Source organism: Eublepharis macularius, chromosome 3, assembly GCF_028583425.1.
Source record: "Eublepharis macularius isolate TG4126 chromosome 3, MPM_Emac_v1.0, whole genome shotgun sequence".
In the NCBI taxonomy this organism is placed as follows: Eukaryota; Metazoa; Chordata; class Lepidosauria; order Squamata; family Eublepharidae; genus Eublepharis; species Eublepharis macularius.
Window position 1 is genome coordinate 150305144 of NC_072792.1, and position 20203 is coordinate 150325346.

General features: G+C 41.9%; 1 protein-coding gene across 6 annotated transcripts in view; it reads left to right on the forward strand.

Annotated features, from left to right (window-relative positions):
* Positions 1-792: 792 nt before the first annotated feature.
* DCLK1 (doublecortin like kinase 1) overlaps positions 793-20203 on the forward strand; it is a 283608-nt gene continuing 264197 nt past the window's right edge. For all 6 annotated transcript variants that reach the window (XM_054973774.1, XM_054973773.1, XM_054973776.1 and 3 more), the window contains exons 1-2: positions 793-1168; positions 19050-19396. In XM_054973774.1, the coding sequence (XP_054829749.1) occupies positions 793-1168; positions 19050-19396 (723 nt within the window). The remainder of the gene's footprint in view (positions 1169-19049; positions 19397-20203) is intronic.

Consider the following 20203-nt stretch of genomic DNA (forward strand, 5'->3'; position numbering starts at 1 on the left):
GCAGTTTGGGAGAGTAGCTGTACTAGTGCTTATTGGTGCATATTAGCTATCACTTAGCCTGAGTAGTGCAGTAAGGAAGTGTTCTTTTTTTTAGAAAAAAAATTCAAGGTCACAAAATAGTATGGAGGGAGAAAAATAGTGTAACTTATCACTAACGATGCTGTAGGCACTAGCCAGTAGGTGCTATAGAACATTTTATCTATCATTTATGTGGGCACTGCAAAGGTATTGAAAGAAGCTTATAGAAGAGCTTCATTTTCTCAGTGACAAAAAATACTGTGTTTTTTTGTCAACCTGAAAAATGGGATGTTCTTTTTAACGGAATCATTACAGGGAGTGGGTGGTGGGTGGGGAGGAACAGCCTGAATTTGCTACAATATAAGAGTGAAACTTGTGTAAATCTGGATGGAATAGGTCTGGATAGGTCCTTGGATGGAACAGTGAGGCACTATGTCTTTTCTAGAATGCTTGAGACTCTCCTGTAATATAAATCCTTGCAGGGAGTCTATGTGAAGAGTGGCCACTTAGTTCTTGTTGTTCTTATATAGCTCAGGGTCAATGACCCTCCATTCTTTTTCCTGTATATAATGTCAGCTACTTAGCTGATGTTATCTTACACCTTATGGAACAACCTACTTTTTATATTAATCAGAGTTCTTAAACATTATTGAAAGAGATGTTTGAATGTGGTTTGATGAAGCAATCTATCTCCAATATTAATATAAGGTTATTAATTAGCTTTTGCTATGTGTCTTTTCCTCCCCCCCCCCCCCCGCCAGATTAACTTTCAAGATGTCCTTTGGAAGAGATATGGAGCTGGAACATTTTGATGAGCGTGATAAAGCACAGAGGTATAGTCGAGGGTCACGGGTGAATGGCCTGCCAAGCCCAACCCACAGTGCCCATTGCAGCTTCTACCGAACCCGCACTCTACAGACCCTCAGCTCCGAGAAGAAAGCCAAGAAAGTCCGCTTCTATCGCAATGGGGACCGCTATTTCAAAGGGATTGTGTATGCCATATCCCCAGATCGTTTTAGGTCTTTTGAAGCCCTGCTAGCTGATCTGACCCGAACTCTCTCTGATAATGTCAATCTGCCCCAGGGTGTGAGAACCATCTACACTATTGATGGTACTAAGAAGATTACCACCTTAGACCAACTGGTAGAAGGTCAGTATTAAAAGAGAGGGAGAAGCTATTGTGTAGAATGTTCCATGTGTACACCTTTTGTATACTTCTGCTGTTTATTACTTTTATGTATTGATGTGTGTCTACTGGTTTTTTTTGCATGTATATAGAGTGCTTTTATGTATAAGCAAAAAAGAGGGAGAAGCAGAAGCCCAATCTCAAATGGTACAATCTAAAATTTGTCAGTTGAGGGAGGCAAGAAAAATAAGGGATGAATACGAGCAAGTGCAACTTATTATTATTTAGTATGCATATAGCGCAGTCATATATACTTAGATTACAGTACTAAGGCACAATGAACCATATTCAGTTATGTGGAACTTCCTTCTGAGTAAACATGAATGGACTATAAATGTATTACAAGTTTAAATCAATCAAAGAAGGAAGAGTTTAAGACCAGTTTCCTCGTTGCTGCAGACCTCAGTCATTTTGCTGCCCCTCATAGCTGCTTTTTATAGAGCGGAACTACACAAGGCACAGATTAGACAAAAGGCACAGATTGGACACTTGACAGCTTCCCTCAAGTTTTGATGGGAAATGTAGGCATCCTAGTCTTGCAGCTTGGCTCTCTGACTGCTGTCCAATGGACTTTTCAACTGTCACTTGTCCAACATTCCGCCAAGCTGCCTACATTTCCCATCAAAACATTAAGGATCTAGTCATGGCTCTCCAGTGTCATGTGTAGCTTTGGCTCTTGGCTTACACTGCTCCATGACCAACTGAATGTATTTGGGTCTGACCAACTTTTAACTGTCTTGCTTCTTTTGAAACCTCTTGGCATTTTGCTGTGGCAGACAAGTGGCTCCATGCCCAGCTTTACTTAGAGTATTATCTTAGTTGTTCAGTACTAACTAATGGTTGTTCACACTCTGCCTTTTGGATAGGGTAGTAGCTTGGGTCCAGCAGAAAATTTCCGCTAGCAGGGGGCATTTCTATAGCGGAATAGGACTCCCCCCCCTTGCCCACATCTTGAACATCCCCAAAGCTTCTGGATGCACCTGGAAGACAAGCAACCTTCAGGAACAGCATGAGGAGTAATATTGCTCAATGCTTATGCTCTGTTTCAACATTTCTTCAGCTCTGTTTTGGATTTCTCCTGGTTTAAATCTTTGCAAATTTGTACTTGTTTACCCTATTACTTGTTTATTGAAATGTCTTTGAAATTGACTGGACTAACTCACGCTGTGTAAGCCATCTTGAGTCTCAGTGAAAAAGGCGGACTATAAATAATGCAAACAAACAAAATAAACAATTGGAGGGGAGAATCTGTGAAAACCCCTCTCTTTCCATTAGCAGAAATTTACAGGGGAGGATCCAACCCAGTGTATTAAATTGACATTACTGAGTTCCAAGAGGAAGGTAATGTGCAGGAGAGAAGTATGCATCCAGATCAAGCTTTGTTAGCAGCTTAAGTAGACATCTTCTGTAAAGAAAAGATACAAGGTTCTGTTACTGCGTTACAGAGGCGCTTCTGCCTCTTACGTGTGCAGAACTTCTAGTATGTATCTGTATCCTGAGCACTGTGCATGTGTTTTATCATACTTGAACAATGGAAGAGATACAGTGCTTCATCCCTGCTTGGGTCCCCCTTATATTAACTGGTTGCTGGGTTTGTCTGTTGACCCTGGGAGCTCTCCAGGGTAACAAAACCAGATCTCTACCAGCCCTGCACCTGAACATCCTTGAAGGTAACAAGGATTGAACCTTAAATGTTCAGGAAGTGTAGGGCTCTCCTTCTTTGGAGGTTTTTAAGCAGAGGCTAGATGGCCATCTGGCAGCAATGCTCATTCTGTGAACTTGGGCAAATCATGAAGGAGAGGGCAGAATGGGTTACATTAGTGCTTAGTTCTCATGCCCTTCTTACATGCTCAGGGTAACACTGATCGCCACCTTGGGGTCAGGTAGCAATTTTCCACAGGCCAGTATGGCTAGAGAGACTGGAGGTGTTTTGCCATCTTCTGGTCATGGAGTGGGGGTCACTGGGGAAGTCGGGGGAGTAGTTGTGAGTTTCCTGCATTGTGCAGGGGGTTGGACTAGATGACCCTAGAGGTACCTTCCAACCCTGTGATTCTATGTTACATATGTAGCTCTGCCTCTGAAGAATGGCATCCCACCCTGTAGTTTTTGCCTTGGTCTCCTTCCAAGCCCTTTCCAGTCCTGTCGTCCATATTTAAAGTACTGGGTATAGATTATATTGTTTCAAAAGAAATATGAAATTGATGAATTTCCAAGAGGGTGTTGGAAAACTTACTTCTAAGTACATGTGGTTAGGGATCAAATTTTTTATTTATTTTCGATTTTTATTCCACCCTCCCCACTTTCCAGCAGGCTCAGGGCGGATGAAAATCCCACCGTAATCGATAGACTTGCTTCCAATTAAGTATGTGAAGATTTTCTATGGCTATCTCCTTATGCGTTCTAGAATATCTTTAACAAGTACTTCAATTTGTGATTGAGATTTATCCAGTTGCACTGGTATTGTAGGCAAGTATAAAATTTATAGAAATTTTAAAACAATGGGGAAAAAACAGATGGCAGGGGCTTTGAGGGAGATGATTGAAACTTTGAGGGAAAGTAAGTATGTACAATAGTTGCCCTTTAGGAAACCTAAACCCATGTAATTTAACATCGTAACATTATAACTTGGTATATAAAATTGTATTATTTGGCATATTTCTGAAATTTAAAAGCATATAATGTGTTGGTTCTCTACAAGCAAAATTGTGAGTGTACCCAGAGGGAGCTGCAAACTATTGCTTTCTATGTGACATTAGTACAGGTATCTTAATTTTTCCATTCCGAGAGAGAGAGCAAAAAGGTGAAAAAGACAAAATTCAAACTTTTTAATGGACATGAGAGTTATTTGTACAAACAAATCATGGTTACAATAGGACTAGCAGCATATTTGAATTGAAAACGTTCAAGTTCTTGTCCATACTTTTTTATTTGAAATGGATGTGTGTCCCTTTTAAGTATGTTAATGGGAGAATGAGTTTTGCATTCAAAGCCAAAACCAACACTTTTTGCACAGAGATTGTGAAGACCCCTGTATAGAATGCACTTTACTTCCCTATTCATCTCTAGTTAAAAGCATCGGGTTAGGAGGTGATGTGAAAGACCCTGGCGAGCCTGTGCCAGTCAGAGTAGACTGGCACTATACGAGTTAGATCAGTGACCTGGTTTGATATAAGCCACCTCCACGTGTTCCTATGGATGGTGCACATAAGGGAAGGAAATCCAGAATGAACTGCCAAAAAAGGATGGGACAAAGATTCCAGTTGGTCACAACTGTTGACAGCCGCTGTTGTGGGATTCAGGCAACTTTAGATCATATCAAGCTAGTTTAAAGTTTTCTAGTCAACTTTCTTCTGAAGATTACTGGAACGAAAGATAACCTCAGGTCTGTGGTGGTGGCACCTATTCTCCCTGTTTGTAAATTTTCTGTATAGGACAATTCATAATAAAATATGGGGAAAGTATGTCTGGAAGCAACATGATTGTGCCTGCAGGTCCTGTCCATATGCTCAATCATATGTGTTTACTATAACATGAAAAAGAGCGTATGCACGTGCAGGACTACTTGTGAATAGAACATGCTTGCCTGGGTCTTGTTCTTAAGTTATACTGAATGCTTATTTCATTGAGTGGGCATGATGTCTGTGGGTGCAATTCCATTTCCCTAGGTGACCAAGACTTATGTGCAGTTTCCAGTCGTCAGAGATGGTCAGGTTAAAAAAGACAATAAAAGCATGTGATGTATAAGCTTTGGCAATCCAGCCAGCCCTTATCCCTGCTTGAAGAGTCTTCCCTCCCCACAACAACACACACAAGTTGGGTGCTTGTTCATTGTAAGTTATTTTGAGGGACCTTGTTTCAAAAGTCAGAGTATAAATTTCAAAATCAAATGCAATTAATTGTTGTGAAATGATTAAACTCCTCCATTATATAAGGAGGAACTTTAATACCTCAGTTTTTGTTTTTTAATTTTTGTTTTCAGAAGTTTACTTGTATTATGACCTTCTGATATTTAATCATGCAGCTACATTTAGTGAGACTAGATTTCAAATTCCTTTTTAAAATTAATTTTTGAGTCCATAATACTGTTTGCTGTAAGAGTCTTTTCAGCTTATGTTGACCAGCTGCCAAAATCTATTTAAAAGCTTGATGTTCAGAGGGAAGAATTGAATGCAGCAGTGTACAGTAATCAAATTATATTCTGATTTTGAAAACTGGTCGGAAGCAATGCTTGATCGGTTTCCACCTTGAAAAAGGTGTGTGCAAAGTGCTGTCACATTACAGCCAACTTATGGCAACCCTGTAGGATTTGCAGGGTAACAAAAGGGGCTTGCCATTGCCTGCCTCTGAATACCAATCCTGTTTTTTCTTACTGGTCTCCCATCCAAGTACTAATCAGGGCCAATCTGGCTTAGCTTCCAACATCTGACAAGACTGCGCAAGTCTGGGTCATCCAGGTCAGGGTACCTTAAAAAGTAGTCATAGTCATCCAGTAAACAGCTGAAAATACTTGTTCTTAAATTTGTAGCTGTTCTTATGAATTCTATTGTTTTGGTTAGCAATATCTGCATTATGTAATATACTAAGTGTTTAAGGAGAAACTGAGTCTTAAAGAGTGAATCTTAATATCATGGAGTGAGTTTTTACTTAAATGGAAATTAAATCCTGGCCCGTCTAAAAAGAATATATTTAGGACCAACCAGATACTTTGTTCTGATTGGCTAAATGTTCTGAGTACAGGCCACATGCATACAGTTTGTGGTAATGTGCCTCTTTTCTCACTTGCTCTTTGAAAAATGCACTGATGTTGCAAGTTTGTTAGAGATACAATTAGATTGCAGCTGTACTCTGTATTCAAATAGCTAGAAAAATCACATGGATTTGCATTTTCTAATTTGTTTTCCTGCCAAGATTGACAAATGTCAAAAAAGTGGAAGAAAATGGCATCTCCAAAAGGTTAAAATCTCACACAGTGAAGACAGTTTTGGCCCAGACTCTAAATATTTTCAATCTTTTTAAAAAAACAAACTCCTTATTTTGGTACAGTTTAAGGGAATGGGCAGAGCTGTGATAGGATTTTATGAGATCCTGGGTAGACAATGGTGGTGTGCTTTTTGTCTCTTTGGACCATTCTGCTTCTCTCAGATTTCTGCCCAGATGGTGGAAGCTGTACTATAGAAAGAGCATGTTTGATCAGCAAAAGGAGGATCTTGTCCCAAACCAGATTATCTGACCCTTGACATTACGCTTGAGCAGTGGTGCCTTGGCTGGGGTACAGCAGAGTAAATATTACAGACTGAAGTATCCTTGAATAGCAATGGATGAGAGATGACAAACGGAAACTCAGTCTTGTCAAGGTGGAGATAGTGGTAGATGATAGAATATCAGCTGGTTTAGGCTTACTGCTTCAATCTTTAAAGTACCACATATTTAGTTTTTTTTAGGTTTGAGCTGTCCTTAGCTGTTCAAGTAGAACTGGCTGCTTGAAGCACTTTTGATCAGTGTTGACCCCTTTAAGAGGAAGAAAGGACCATTGGTTCTCAGGATCAATGGTCTCATTCCATTAAGGCTAATTTATTGTAATGTCGCCTATTTGGGAATCCTCTGACACTCCTGAGAGGTCTTCAACTGGCCTGTGGCAAGAATATTAACAATAGACATATTGCAGTACTAGTTATTATTACTCTCAGCGCTTCAATATAGAGAGGCACATTTTCTGGAAATTATTAAGCCCTGGAGCAATTGTGAGGGTTTCCCCCCAATTTTTAAAAAAACATTTTTGGAGAGGATTGGGGATTGAAATGTAGGCAATACTTCCTTATAAGGTCAAAAATTAGTATGCTGCTTAAAGAACATGAAGTGCATTTAAAACTTTGTTAGCATATAAAATAATACCATTTACAGTGCAATCCTAAGAGTTACTCCAGTCTAAGCCCATTGATTTCAGTAGTCTTAGACAGTAGTAGCTCTTCTTAGGATTGTATTGTTAGTGCATTTACAAGTAATAATAATAACAACATTCGATTTATATACCGCCCTTCAGGACAACTTAATGCCCACGCAGAGCAGTTTACAAAGTATGTCATTATTATCCCCACAACAAAACACCCTGTGAGGTGGGTGGGGCTGAGAGAGCTCCAGAGAACTTTGACTAGCCCAAGGTCACCCAGCAGGCTTCAAGTGGAGGAGTAGGGAATCAAACCTGGCTCTCCAAATTAGAGTCCCGCGCTCTTAACCAAGTAGGGAACCTTCAAGGACTGAGGGGGGACACTTTGTTTTCCCAGGTCCCCTCGTCCATAGTATTTCCTCTTCCTCTTTTTTTAAACTTCAGTTTTGTCTACAACCCTGTGACTTTTCTAAGGTTTGCAGAAAGAGCTGTCACCTGTTTGTGCCTCCAGTGTCTGGATTTATTATCTGCAGATGGGACGATATTGAGAATTAGGTATGTTGATGGAATGCTACACAGTTCTTGGAAAGTTTGAGCGAGTGCCATGAGTATGGCATGGCACTTTCTTCTCTGCAGGGTACGTCTGGTTCCTTCCTTACATGCAGCCTATATCTAAAGATATATCCATTCTGTCGCTAGTGGTGTTACAGTGTTGATGTTTATGTGCAGCTCTGCATTTTGTTTAGTTTGGGTGTCATTGGAGTATTATGAAAATGCAACCAAGCCTTATGAGACTGAAGCTCCTGGAATGGTGAAGGGAGTCACCGAAGTTGGTCCCATAAGATGTAATTATAATAAATGATTTGTGGAATGGCCCAACAGTTGAATGCTGGCTTACAAAACCAACAATGGGCATCTCTGTGCTGCCATACTACTTGGTTTTGTTGTTTCATGCTCTAGCCCCTTCCCTCCCAGGATTGTAACTTGTTGTGGAAGTAGAGACATTGTCACTGTCATTGGTGACATAATGGGCATTATCCAGTAAGTGCTTATGAAGCATAATGTCTCTTGAGGCAGAATTCTGAACTGTAAGGTGGAACTGTGTTTTCATAGCGGTAATGATTCATTACAGAAATGTTTCCTTAAGGGGAAGGCATTTGGATCCTGTGTGACAGATGTACTATAAACTGATAGTTTTGAAAGGTCTGTTAAATTGTCCTGACCATTACGAAGAGGTCTGTGATTTGACAAGTTGGAAGTGTACTGTTTTCTTCTAAAGGAAGATCATTTCAGAGTTCAATAGAGTGTTGCTACTTGCTAATGAAATTTCTCCTCATTGGGCATATTCTACCTGCTAGTCTTGTTGAGGTGGGAACTGTGCCTTCTTGAATACTTTCTCCAAGAAAATCCTTAGCATGACAGAAAATATACAAGATAAAAAAGTAAGGATAAAAATGGTCTTTAGACTTCAGAAAGGAGTGATGTTCCATTAAATATTGATCAGCAAGGCATTCAAAGGGCTGCTGTATCGTTGTTATATGAAAAAACACAAGAGGCTTAGCAGATCTTTCTGATGATATCTGATTGCTTCTACACAGCAACAAGGCAATTGGGCAGCTACTTAAAGAGACAGCTGAATTGTTTGGAAATGTGTTCTTCTATGGATGGTGAGCATGCCTTAGTGTTACTCCCATAGATGTAATTATTAATTAATGGTTCTCAGGAGATTATGTTGCAGGTGTTCCGTTTTTTCCTTCCCAGACAGCCTGGCTGAACAGATTCGGAAATAATCAATGGTGTCTCTTGATGGTTGTGCTCTAGGCTAATGGCAACTTGCTGTAAAAAGACCAATGTCCGTAGTAAAATGCAATTTCCCATGCTTCAGTGAACTTCAGCTTTTGAAATGTCAGCAACATCAGTGTCCAACTTTTTAAAACAGTGGACCTATTTAATTATTTGGTATTAAAAATAGAAGGATGAACATTGTAAGTTGATTGCAAACACAAAACTCTCTTTATTTATTATATTTATGCCCCCCCTTTCTCACTGGGATTCAAAGTGGATTAAACAATGTAAGCCAATACAATCAATACAATGATAATAATAACATTTGATTTATAAACTGCCCTTCAGGGCAACTTAACACCCACTCAGAGCGGTTTACAAAGTATGTTATTCTTATCCCTGTAACAATCCCCTTGTGAGGTGGGTGGGGCTGAGAGAGCTCCAGGAAGCTGTGACTGATTCAAGGTCACCCAGCTGGCTTCAAGTGGAGGAGTGGGGAATCAAACCTGGTTCTCCAGATTAGAGTTCCTTAGCTCTTAACCACTACAACAAACCATTCTAATAAGCAATATACTAAGAACAGGATTATAGAAATCTGAATGAACATCAAATATCAGACACATCAGAGCCTACACTTAATGCAGCAATATGCTTTTCATCAGTGGAAAACATCACATTGACAATAGGGTAATATGAGCAGTAAATGGGTTATACATCCTTTACCCCTGTTGTCCCTTTTTTTTAAAGTTGTGCTCTATGCGGATGACACGCAGCTTTATCTGTTGATGAACAGCCAGCCTGGATCAGCCCTGGATGTCCTGGAGCGTGATTTTGAAGCCATGGCTGGATGGTTGAGACAAAGTCAGCTGAAACTGAACCCTACGAATATGGAGATCATGTACTTGAGTCGTGGAAGTGTGGATTCGGGACCCTGGCTTCCTATACTCGTTGGGGCACTGCTTACACTGGTCCCAAGAGTTAGGAGCCTGAGGGTGATTCTTGATTCCTCCCTGACAATGGAGGATCAGGTTACTGCGGTTGCCAGGTCTTCTTTTTACTATCTTTGACAAGCCAGGCAACTTGCCCCCTATCTATCATCCTGCGACTTGACTACAGTGGTCCAAGCAAAGGTCACCTCTAGATTGGACTACTGTAATGCACTCTACACTGGGCTTCCCTTGAACCTGATCCAGCGGTTACAGCTGGTACAGAATGCAGCAGTGTGGGTTATCGCCAGAACACCAATATAGGAGCACATAACACCGGTATTGCACCAGCTGCATTGGTTACCGGTGGAGTACCGAATCAGGTTCAAGGTTTTGGTATTAACCCATAAAGCCTTATGCGGACTGGGACCGTTGTATATGCAGGACCGCCTCTCCCCATATGAGCCCCATAGGACCCTTTACTCAAGCAGTAAACATCTATTAAAGATCCCTGACCCTAGGGAGGCCCGCCTGGCATAGACCAGGGCCAGGGCTTTTTCGGCCCTGGCCCCAGCCTGGTGGAACGCTCTGTCTTACGAGACCAGGGCCCGGCAGGACCTGTTAGCATTTCGCCAGGCCTGCAAGATGGAGCTGTTCTGCCAGGCATATGGTTGATGCTAGGCGGTGCCCCCCCTTAGTGGGGGGTTAAACTATATGCCCTCCCGTTCAGTGTCACCTCCCATCTCTCACATATTTTGCTGGAAAATGTTCTATAGATGGTGAAAGGTGAGCGTCTAACGTGCTGCTATGCTCTCTGTTTTTATACCTACATATATAGATGTAGTATATTTTTAAATGAATGTTATGTACTATTTAAGAACATAAGAACATAAGCAAAGCCATGTTGGATCAGGCCAGTGGCCCATCCAGTCCAACATTCTGTCACACACAGTGGCTAGAAATCCAGTGCCATCTAAAGGACTGTCAGTGAGGCCAGGACACCAGAAGCCCTCCCACTGCCTTCCTTCCAGCACCAAGACAACAGAGCACCACCTCCCCACAAAGAGAATACCATCTATCTCCTGTGGCTAATAGCCACTGATGGACCTCTGCTCCATATATTTGTCCAGTCCCCTCTTGAAGCTGGCAATGCTTGTAGCTGCCACCACCTCCTGTGGCAACGAATTCCATGTGTTTATCACCCTTTGTGTAAAGTAGTATTTTCTTCTATCTGTTCTAACCCGACTGCTCAATAATTTCATAGAGTGCCCACGAGTTCTTGTATTGTGAGAAAGGGAGAAAAACACATCTTTCTCGACCTTCTCTAACCCGTGCATTATCTTGTAAACCTCTATCATGTCTCCCCTCAGTCGTCTTTTCTCCAGGCTAAAGAGCCCCAAGCGCCTCAATCTTTCCTCATAGGGAAAGTGTTCCAACCCTTTAATCATTTTAGTTGCCCTTCTCTGTACTTTTTCCAGTGCTATGATATCTTTTTTAAGGTGTGGCGACCAGAACTGTACACAGTACTCCAAATGAGGCCTCACCATCGATTTATACAGAGGCATTATGATACCGGCTGATTTGTTTTCAATCCCTTTCCTAATAACCCCTAGCATAGCATTAGCTTTTTTTATGGCAGTCGCACACTGTGCTGACGTTTTTAGTGAGTTATCTATCATGACTCCAAGATCTCTCTCTTGGTCAGTCTCCGCCAGTTCAGACCCCATCAACTTGTATTTATATTTTGGATTTTTGGTTCCAATGTGCATTACTTTGCACTTGGCTACATTGAACCTCATTTGCCACATAGATGCCCACTCTTCTAGCCTCGACAGATCCCTTTGGAGTGCCTCACAATCCTCTCTGGCTTTCACCACCCTGAACAATTTCGTGTCATCTGCAAATTTAGCCACTTCACTGCTTAATCCCAATTCCAAATCATTAATAAACAAGTTAAAAAGCATTGGACCCAATACCGACCCCTGTGGCACCCCACTGCTCACCACCCTCCACTGTGAGAAGTGCCCGTTTATGCTCACTCTCTGTTTCCTATTAATTAGCCAGTTTTCGATCCACAAGAGGACTTGGCCCTTTATCCCATAGCTACTGAGCTTACTTAGGAGCCTTTGATGAGGAACTTTGTCAAAAGCTTTCTGGAAGTCAAGATAAACAATATCTATCGGGTCTCCCTTGTCCACTTGTTTGTTCACTCCCTCAAAGAACTCTAACAGATTGGTGAGACAAGATCTTCCCTTACAGAACCCATGCTGAGTTTTCCTCATCAGCTTTTGGTCATCAATGTGCCCACTAATTTTATTTTTGATAATAGTTTCCACCAACTTACCCGGTATTGACGTCAGGCTGACTGGCCTGTAATTTCCCGGATCTCCCCTGGAACCTTTTTTAAAGATGGGGACAACATTAGCTACCTTCCAGTCCTCAGGAACAGATGCAGAGTTTAATGACAGATTACATATTTTTGTGAGGAGATCTACAAGTTCACACTTGAGTTCTTTCAGAACTCTTGGATGTATGCCATCTGGGCCCGGTGATTTATCAGTTTTTAAATTATCTAGCAGTCGCATAACCTCCTCTCTCGTCACCTCAATGTGACTCAGGTCTTTCAAAACCCCTCCCAAAGTCAGTGCTTCCGGAGTGGGCATGCACTTCTTATCTTCCACAGTGAAGACAGAAGCAAAGAACGCATTCAGCTTCTCGGCCATTTCCCTATCACCCTTTAGTAATCCTTTTACGCCTTGGTCATCCAAGGGCCCCACGGCCTCCCTAGCTGGTTTCCTACTTCTAATATATTTAAAGAATTGTTTATTGTTTTTCTTTATGTTCTTTGCAATATGCTCCTCATATTCCCTTTTTGCCTGTCTGATCACAGACTTGCACTTTTTTTGCCACAGCTTATGCTCCTTTTTATCAACCTCACTCCGACTAGTTTTCCACTGCCTAAAAGAATCCTTTTTACCTTTTACAGCTTCTATTACATTGCTTGTTAACCATGCTGGCCTTTTCCTAAACCTATTTGTGCCTTTCCTAACCAGCGGTATATATTTAATTTGAGCTTCCAGGATTGTAGTTTTAAATAGTCTCCAAGATTCCCCAAGTGTTTTGACCTTTTTTACTTTCCCTTTCAGTTTCTTCTTCACGTACCCCCTCATCTCAGAAAAGTTACCCCTTTTGAAGTTAAACATGGCTGTGTTGGTCTTATTTGGCAATTTCCTATTTATACATATGTTGTACTCAATAACATTATGGTCACTGTTCCCAAGTGGTGCAATCACATTTACATCTCTCACCAGGTCTTCAGCATTACTGAGGACCAAATCCAGGATCACCTCTCCCCTAGTAGGTTCTGTAACCATCTGTTCCATAGCACAGTCATTGAGACAGTCTAGAAACTCACTTTCTCTCCCCCGATTCGAACACCCATTGGCCCAGTCAATGTGTGGGTAGTTAAAATCACCCATTACAACACAGTTTTTTTGTTTAGCAGCCATCTTTAATCCTGTCATCATTTTATAATCCTCCTCTATTTTCTGATCTGGAGGGCGATAACAAACTCCCACAGTTAAGTTTCCATTTGGGCCCGTAATTTCAACCCATAGCATTTCCAGAAGCGAATCTAATTCAGTTACCTTCTCAATCTTACTGGAATGTATACCTTCTCTGACATATAGAGCCACCCCACCACCAACCCTTCCCTCCCTATCCTTCCGATATAATTTATATCCAGGAATCACCGTGTCCCACTGATTTTCCTCATCCCACCAAGTTTCTGATATGCCCACAATGTCTATGGATTCGCCCAACACTAAACATTCCAGCTCCCCAATTTTACCTCGGACACTTCTAGCATTTGTATATAAACACCTGTAACTTCCCCGGCACACTTTGCCTCGAGACGTAGTTAGGTCATCTGCACTGTTTGTCTCCATCTCAGTTGACAACTCTAATCTATCTCCCTGTAGAAGTGTTATACCTAGCCCTTCATCTCTCTGAGATGAACCATCCTGAACCAGAGACACTTTATCTCTTGTCGGCTTTCCCCTAGCATTTAGTTTAAAAACTGCTCTGCCACCTTTTTGATTTTAAGTGCCAGCAGCCGGGTTCCTTCTCGGGACAAGTGGAGACCGTCTCTCTTGTACAGCTCCCGCTTGTCCCAAAAAGAATCCCAGTGCCTAACAAACTTGAACCCTTCCTCCCTACACCATCGTCTCATCCACGCATTGAGACTCCTGATCTGCGTTTGTCTCTCTGGCCCTGCGCGTGGAACAGGTAGCACTTCTGAGAAGGCTACCTTGGAGGTCCTGGCCTTGAGTCTCCTGCCTAACAGCCTAAATTTTTGTTCCAAGACCTCACGACTGCATTTCCCAACATCGTTGGTTCCAACATGGACCACGACCGCTGACTCTTCCCCAGCACTATCTACCAGCCTATCTATAACACGCGTAATGTCCGCTACCTTCGCACCAGGCAGGCAAGTCACCATACGGTCAGAACGCGGTTGTGCCACCCAGCTATCTACTTGTCTAAGGATCGAATCACCAACTACCAAGAGCCTCCCTCCCGCCCCACCCAGGGATGGTTCCTTGATGCGAAAGGAAACCTGCTCACCAACTGAAGAAGAGGTCCCTTCTGAGGGCATGTTCCCCTTATCCTCAATACGGTGCCCTGATTCCACAAGATCCTCATTCTCCTTGACAACAAGAACGCTGCCATTTTTAGAGTGGGACACATCTGTCCTGTCCCTGAGAATCTTGTCCTCGTGCCTATCTAACTGTCTCCGCTTCTCCAGGTCAGCCACCTTGGCCTCAAGGGTACGTACTCGTTCCCTGAGAACCAGGAGCTCCTTGCAGCGAGCACACATCCAGGACTTCTGACCAGAAGGCAGATAGTCATACATGTGACACTCAGTGCAATACACTGGAAAGCCCCCAACCCCCTGCTGGCATTCTGACTTCATTATTCTGTTTTAGGAATAACACACTAAGAGGAAAGAAAACGGCTATGATCCCCCGGCTAAGAGCCACAGGCCAAGAGCCCTTTAGCTCTCGCCCTTCGGCTCGTGCCAAAGGCTCGCACCCCTGCCCAGCAGTTGCCTTTTCAATGCAAAAGGTCACTTCCTGCTAAGCACAGGAGGTGAGCACAAAGGGGGTGTGTGTGGCTTGTACTCCAGCAACCCCCAGCAGCCTTACAAACACACTCACCCTCAAACACAATCAAGCCCAAACACACTCAGCCTCAAAACTACACTCAAACCAACACAAAACTACACACAAAAAGCCCCAAAGCTAGAGAGGACCACCCTTAGCTTCTCAGCTTAACCCACCACAGCCAAGAAAGGCAAAAAGCCCTTACCTCCTCTAGCAGCTGCAGACCATGTGCTCCTGAGCCCAGGTGACTCTGCTCTGCCCTGCCCAGCAGTTGCCTTTTCAATGCAAAAGGTCACTTCCTGCTAAGCACAGGAGGTGAGCACAAAGGGGGGTGTGTGGCTTGTACTCCAGCAACCCCCAGCAGCCTTACAAACACACTCACCCTCAAACACAATCAAGCCCAAACACACTCAGCCTCAATTTATGTAATTGTTGGTTTATTGTTCAGTGTGTTTTTAAGCTTTGTTGTGATCCGCTCCGAGCCCACTGGTGTGGGGAGGGCGGACTATAAATTGAATAAATTAAATTAAAGTGCATCCTGAATAGGGCTGCTATGTCCTTATACCCTCCTGGTGGTGGTGGGGAATCAGCACTTACTGGGAAGTCAGTTGTCCCAGGAAGTGACGCCATTGTGCTAGTAGTGGGCATGTTCTAGCTCATTGAGCAGGGCCACTTCAGCTTGTTTGGGACCAAAATTGGCCCCTGTGAAATGGAGGAGCATGTCTGCTGCTGGCATGATGATGTCACTTGAGGAAGTGATGTTGTTGTGCCTCTCCAGGTTTGCCTGGTTTGCCTGCATTGCCACCTCCCACTGACAACGGAGCAAACCGCTGGAGGGCAACAGGGAATCCTACTCCCAAGCCAGTCTGTTCTAGTATAGTCATGTTAGCTTTGTGTGAGCACTCTCAATTCTAACCCCAAGTTTGGGAACCCCCTTTTAAGGATAGTCTATCACAATCTAAGCAGAGTAGAGTAGACTCTATGGGCTAGGGTGAGGTTGTTGTACAATAAGAGTGTGTGAAACTGAATCTGCTTATACTGCTGAAAATATTATTTCAAAATTTATGCACAGGCTAGATGATAGATAGAAGGCCTTTGAAGAAATCTCTTAGTTACAAATATTCTGTTCACAATACAAGATTTGATTCACAGTGGATGAATGTTTATTCGGATGTTTCCTTATCCTTTGGGAGAGTATTCTGTGCAACTATGGTACAGATTTTCTATGCCTAATATATTTGCCAATCTGTTATCGCCTTCTGTTATGATATTGTCATCTAGGTGACTGAATATTGTCAACCTTGCCTTTTCATTGTAAGATATTTCTTTTGTCTACATATACTGCTTCAGATACAATTCATTGTTGCTCTGATTCCCTACAAACAGTAGATCCTGCATGCCTTGGGACAGGGATTCTAAACCTCCAACAGGGTTGGCATTAAAATTGTTACGGGAATAAAGGTTAGTTACAGATTTGTACCTACATCAAATAGCCTACTGCTGCTACTGAATGGTTACTTTAGGATAGGGTGGCTCATCTCCAGGTGATGGCTGGAGATCTAACTAATCTCCAGGCAACTGAGATCAGTTCCCCTGGAGAAAATGGCTGTTTGGAGGTGGACTGTATGGCATTATAGTCATACTTCAGAATTAGCTGTTGGTAAGGCAAGGACAGGCCTGCCCCCATCCCAGCTACATAAGCAACTCCTCTGGAATTTCACATAAATTTAGTTATCTATACATTCTTCAGGTAGTTTGCCCATTCAAAAATATATCCAGTGCATATTCATGCCCCTTTTATCTGGATGCTAATTTTTGTCACTTAAACAATATTAATCAGAGTGAATGCATTCAGTAGATCTACATTCCTGTGGGTTTTATGAGCTCTTTAAATAAATTTAAAGCCACTATTTGATGTTGTTTGATGCAGGGTGACAAATTAATTTTTCACTATAATACAATGTAGAATGGCATGTGGATTTGTTTTTAAAAATCTTTTTGCAAGCAAAAGGACTGTTTATTGATTTATATGTACCAGTCCTGGTCTGAAGCACAGTCTAAACAGCATTTTTAAAAACCAAATAATGGTCCATGAAAATTAATGATTTTGTTGGGTGAAGCCTTTGTATACAGAGAAAGGGGCACTTACTTGGTTTTTGACCTTATGGAAAATTGAACTGCTTGTGCTAAAAATGTTGGATGGAGTAGTCAGATAAAAGAAGATGTGTCCTGTTTGATCATTCTTAAATCATTGCTACAGTTAATCATTTGGTCTTCATTATACAAAGCTTCACAAGAGTAAACTGGATTTCAGTAAGAGCTTAACATTGCCTTCCATAAATAGAGCTGTTAAGTGTCTTTCCCTTGGGACTGAAACTTTAGGGAGGAAGTTTTGTTTCCATTTTATATTAATTTTTTAATTAGAAAAGTGTGTCTAATGATAGGGTTTTATTTCTAGATTTATTTTGTCGCTTCTTCTGAAGATTTGTGGGGCCACCCATATTTTTACTGTTCTTCCCTTTGCCTATGTTATAGATTGCTTTCCTTATTATCCTTGGGTGTCAGCCTGCAAACCTTAACAACTTACAGTTCACTCAAGTGTGTGTTAATGGCACATTTTTTCAGTGGTTTTGTTTGGGATCCAGCCAAATCTTTCATTCAGTCTCTCCCCATTCATTTCCCTTCTTTAGCCTGTGTCCCACATGGTTTTGTTTTTTCCAAATGTGAACCTTTATGAGGTAAAAATCAAGGACTTCTTTATATTCCTATTCAGGGCAAGCCTTGTGAGCTAGAAGCCTAGGGAGACCTCTAACCTCTCCCACCTCTGTTTTTATGCCTTCCCATGTGGTTCTCCTCTTGGACTGATAGCATAGTTGGGGAGGTAGTTTTTTTGTCTGAGGGAAGCAAAATGAGTTGGGAGTCTAAGGAGACCTCCCTGCCCCTGCCCCCATCTCAGAACTTGTGTCATCCACATGGCTGTTCCCTTGTTTTGTCCTTCTGCACTGTATCTCCTCCTTTTGCTGAGATAAAGAGGACTGGCTGGCATGGAGCCAGTTTGGTGTACTGGTTAGGAGCAAAAGGACTCTAATCTGGAGAACCACGTGAAACCAGCTGGGTGACCTTGGGTCAGTCACAGCTCTCTCAAGAGCTTTCTCAGCCCTCCTACCTCACAGGGTGATTGTCGTGAGGATAATAACAACACAGTTTGTAAACCACTCTGAGTGGGAGTTTTGTCCTGAAGATCGGCATATACATCATTGTCATCGCTGCCACCTTGTCATCGCTGCCACCCTGGGCTGCCAGTGCTGCTATCCATACAGTGACAGCAGCAGCTGAGGTTGGCCCTTCCCTCCAGCTGTGGTCAAACTCTGCCCCCACCTCCCACTTTGTTGATGGGGGGGGGAGTGTAGAATGGCCTTAGAGGAACTAAATTATTTCTATAACGTATAGATAACGTATTAGAATATATATACAATACAATATTAGAAGATAGACTTTGCAAGATTGTTCTAACATTGTACATTGGTACATATATACGCAGATAACGTATTAGAATATATATACAATACAATATTAGAAGATAGACTTTGCAAGATTGTTCTAACATTGTACATTGGTATTTATTTATTTAAACATTTATACCCTACTTTTTTCCCTCTTGGGGTCACAGTTCAGCTTACGTCATTCTTATGATAATTACACTGTGTAGTAGGTTAGACTAACTGGTCTGAGGTCACCAACAGGCTTCCGTGGCAGAAGGGGGGGGGGGTTGAACCTGAGTCTTTCAGATGCTAGTCTGACATTCTGATCACCTTGCCTTATTGGCTGTCTTGTATAGAATATGTAAAGGGGGACTTACAATTCTACCTACTCTACAATAGCCTGGATTTAAATACTTGATAGATGCTCTTTCAGTTTCTTCTCTAAAATGTGCAGGGAAATTCAGCCTTTTTACTGGAAATGCATCCCAGACACAGAGTAACCATAAGCAAGAAGTGAACTTGGAGGGATGGTGACATAAATGGTAACAGTTGGGAGTACTTTGATGTGTTGGAGTTAATGAGTGAAACTTTTTTTTTCCCTAGGGGAGAGCTATGTGTGCGGTTCAATAGAGCCATTCAAGAAGTTGGAGTATACAAAGAATGTAAATCCAAACTGGTCGGTGAATGTTAAAACCACCTCCGCTTCCCGCACAGTGCCCTCTCTTTCCACAGCCAAAGGAGGCCCTTCAGATACAAAGGAGAACAAAGATTTCATTAGACCCAAGCTGGTCACAATCATCCGAAGTGGTGTGAAGCCACGTAAAGCAGTCCGGATTCTGCTTAACAAGAAGACAGCACATTCGTTTGAGCAGGTTCTCACTGATATTACTGATGCCATCAAGTTGGATTCAGGAGTAGTCAAGCGACTGTACACATTGGATGGGAAACAGGTAAGAAAATTCTTAAAAGATCTAACATGCAGAATTGTTCATAGGACTGGAATTGGTATCTGTTTAGATGCAAACTACCATTTTCCTGGCCAGTTATCCTGTAAATCTGATACAGGGTATCACACCATAATTAAACAGAACCACAACAAGCAGTTTCATTACAAACCATGTGAATTACTTGAATTATTTTAATGTTTAAAGTATGTGAACGTGTCTGCATGCTGTGTAGGAGTATTATGCAAAAAAATAAAGTTTATTGAACTACTATTTATACTGGCAACTAGATATCATCATCATCATCATCATCATCATTATTATTATTGGAACAGGTTGCCTGCTAATGTAAAATAACTGCTGTAGTATAATTGTGGGGAATGGTTTCATATTCAATTTTTTAAAAAACTTTTTCCTGTTTGCATTGAGCTCCTTTTAACTTTTTTCCCCTGTGGGTAAGTATGCCTAACATTATCACCACATAAGGGCACAGTAGCCATGTTCCTAAATATTGGCACTCTGCATAAAACCCAGGAGCTGAATCTTTTTGTACTGAAGGAGTTTCTAGGCAGTAGGTGTTATGTCAGTTTCTATCCCCACTGCAGTTCTGAATACTGTTTCTGTGTGTTTGGGGTACTGCATGGCATCCCGCCAGGATTGATAGTATCTGTCTTGAATAACTCAGTAATTTTTATATCATGTTACTTCTTGTCAAGATTTAAATGTGGCCAGAACAGAATGATCAAATACTGAATTATTCACTTTTCCTGATTTTTCTCTGTCAGTTTCATAGCCTCATTTTTGAGATAGGCC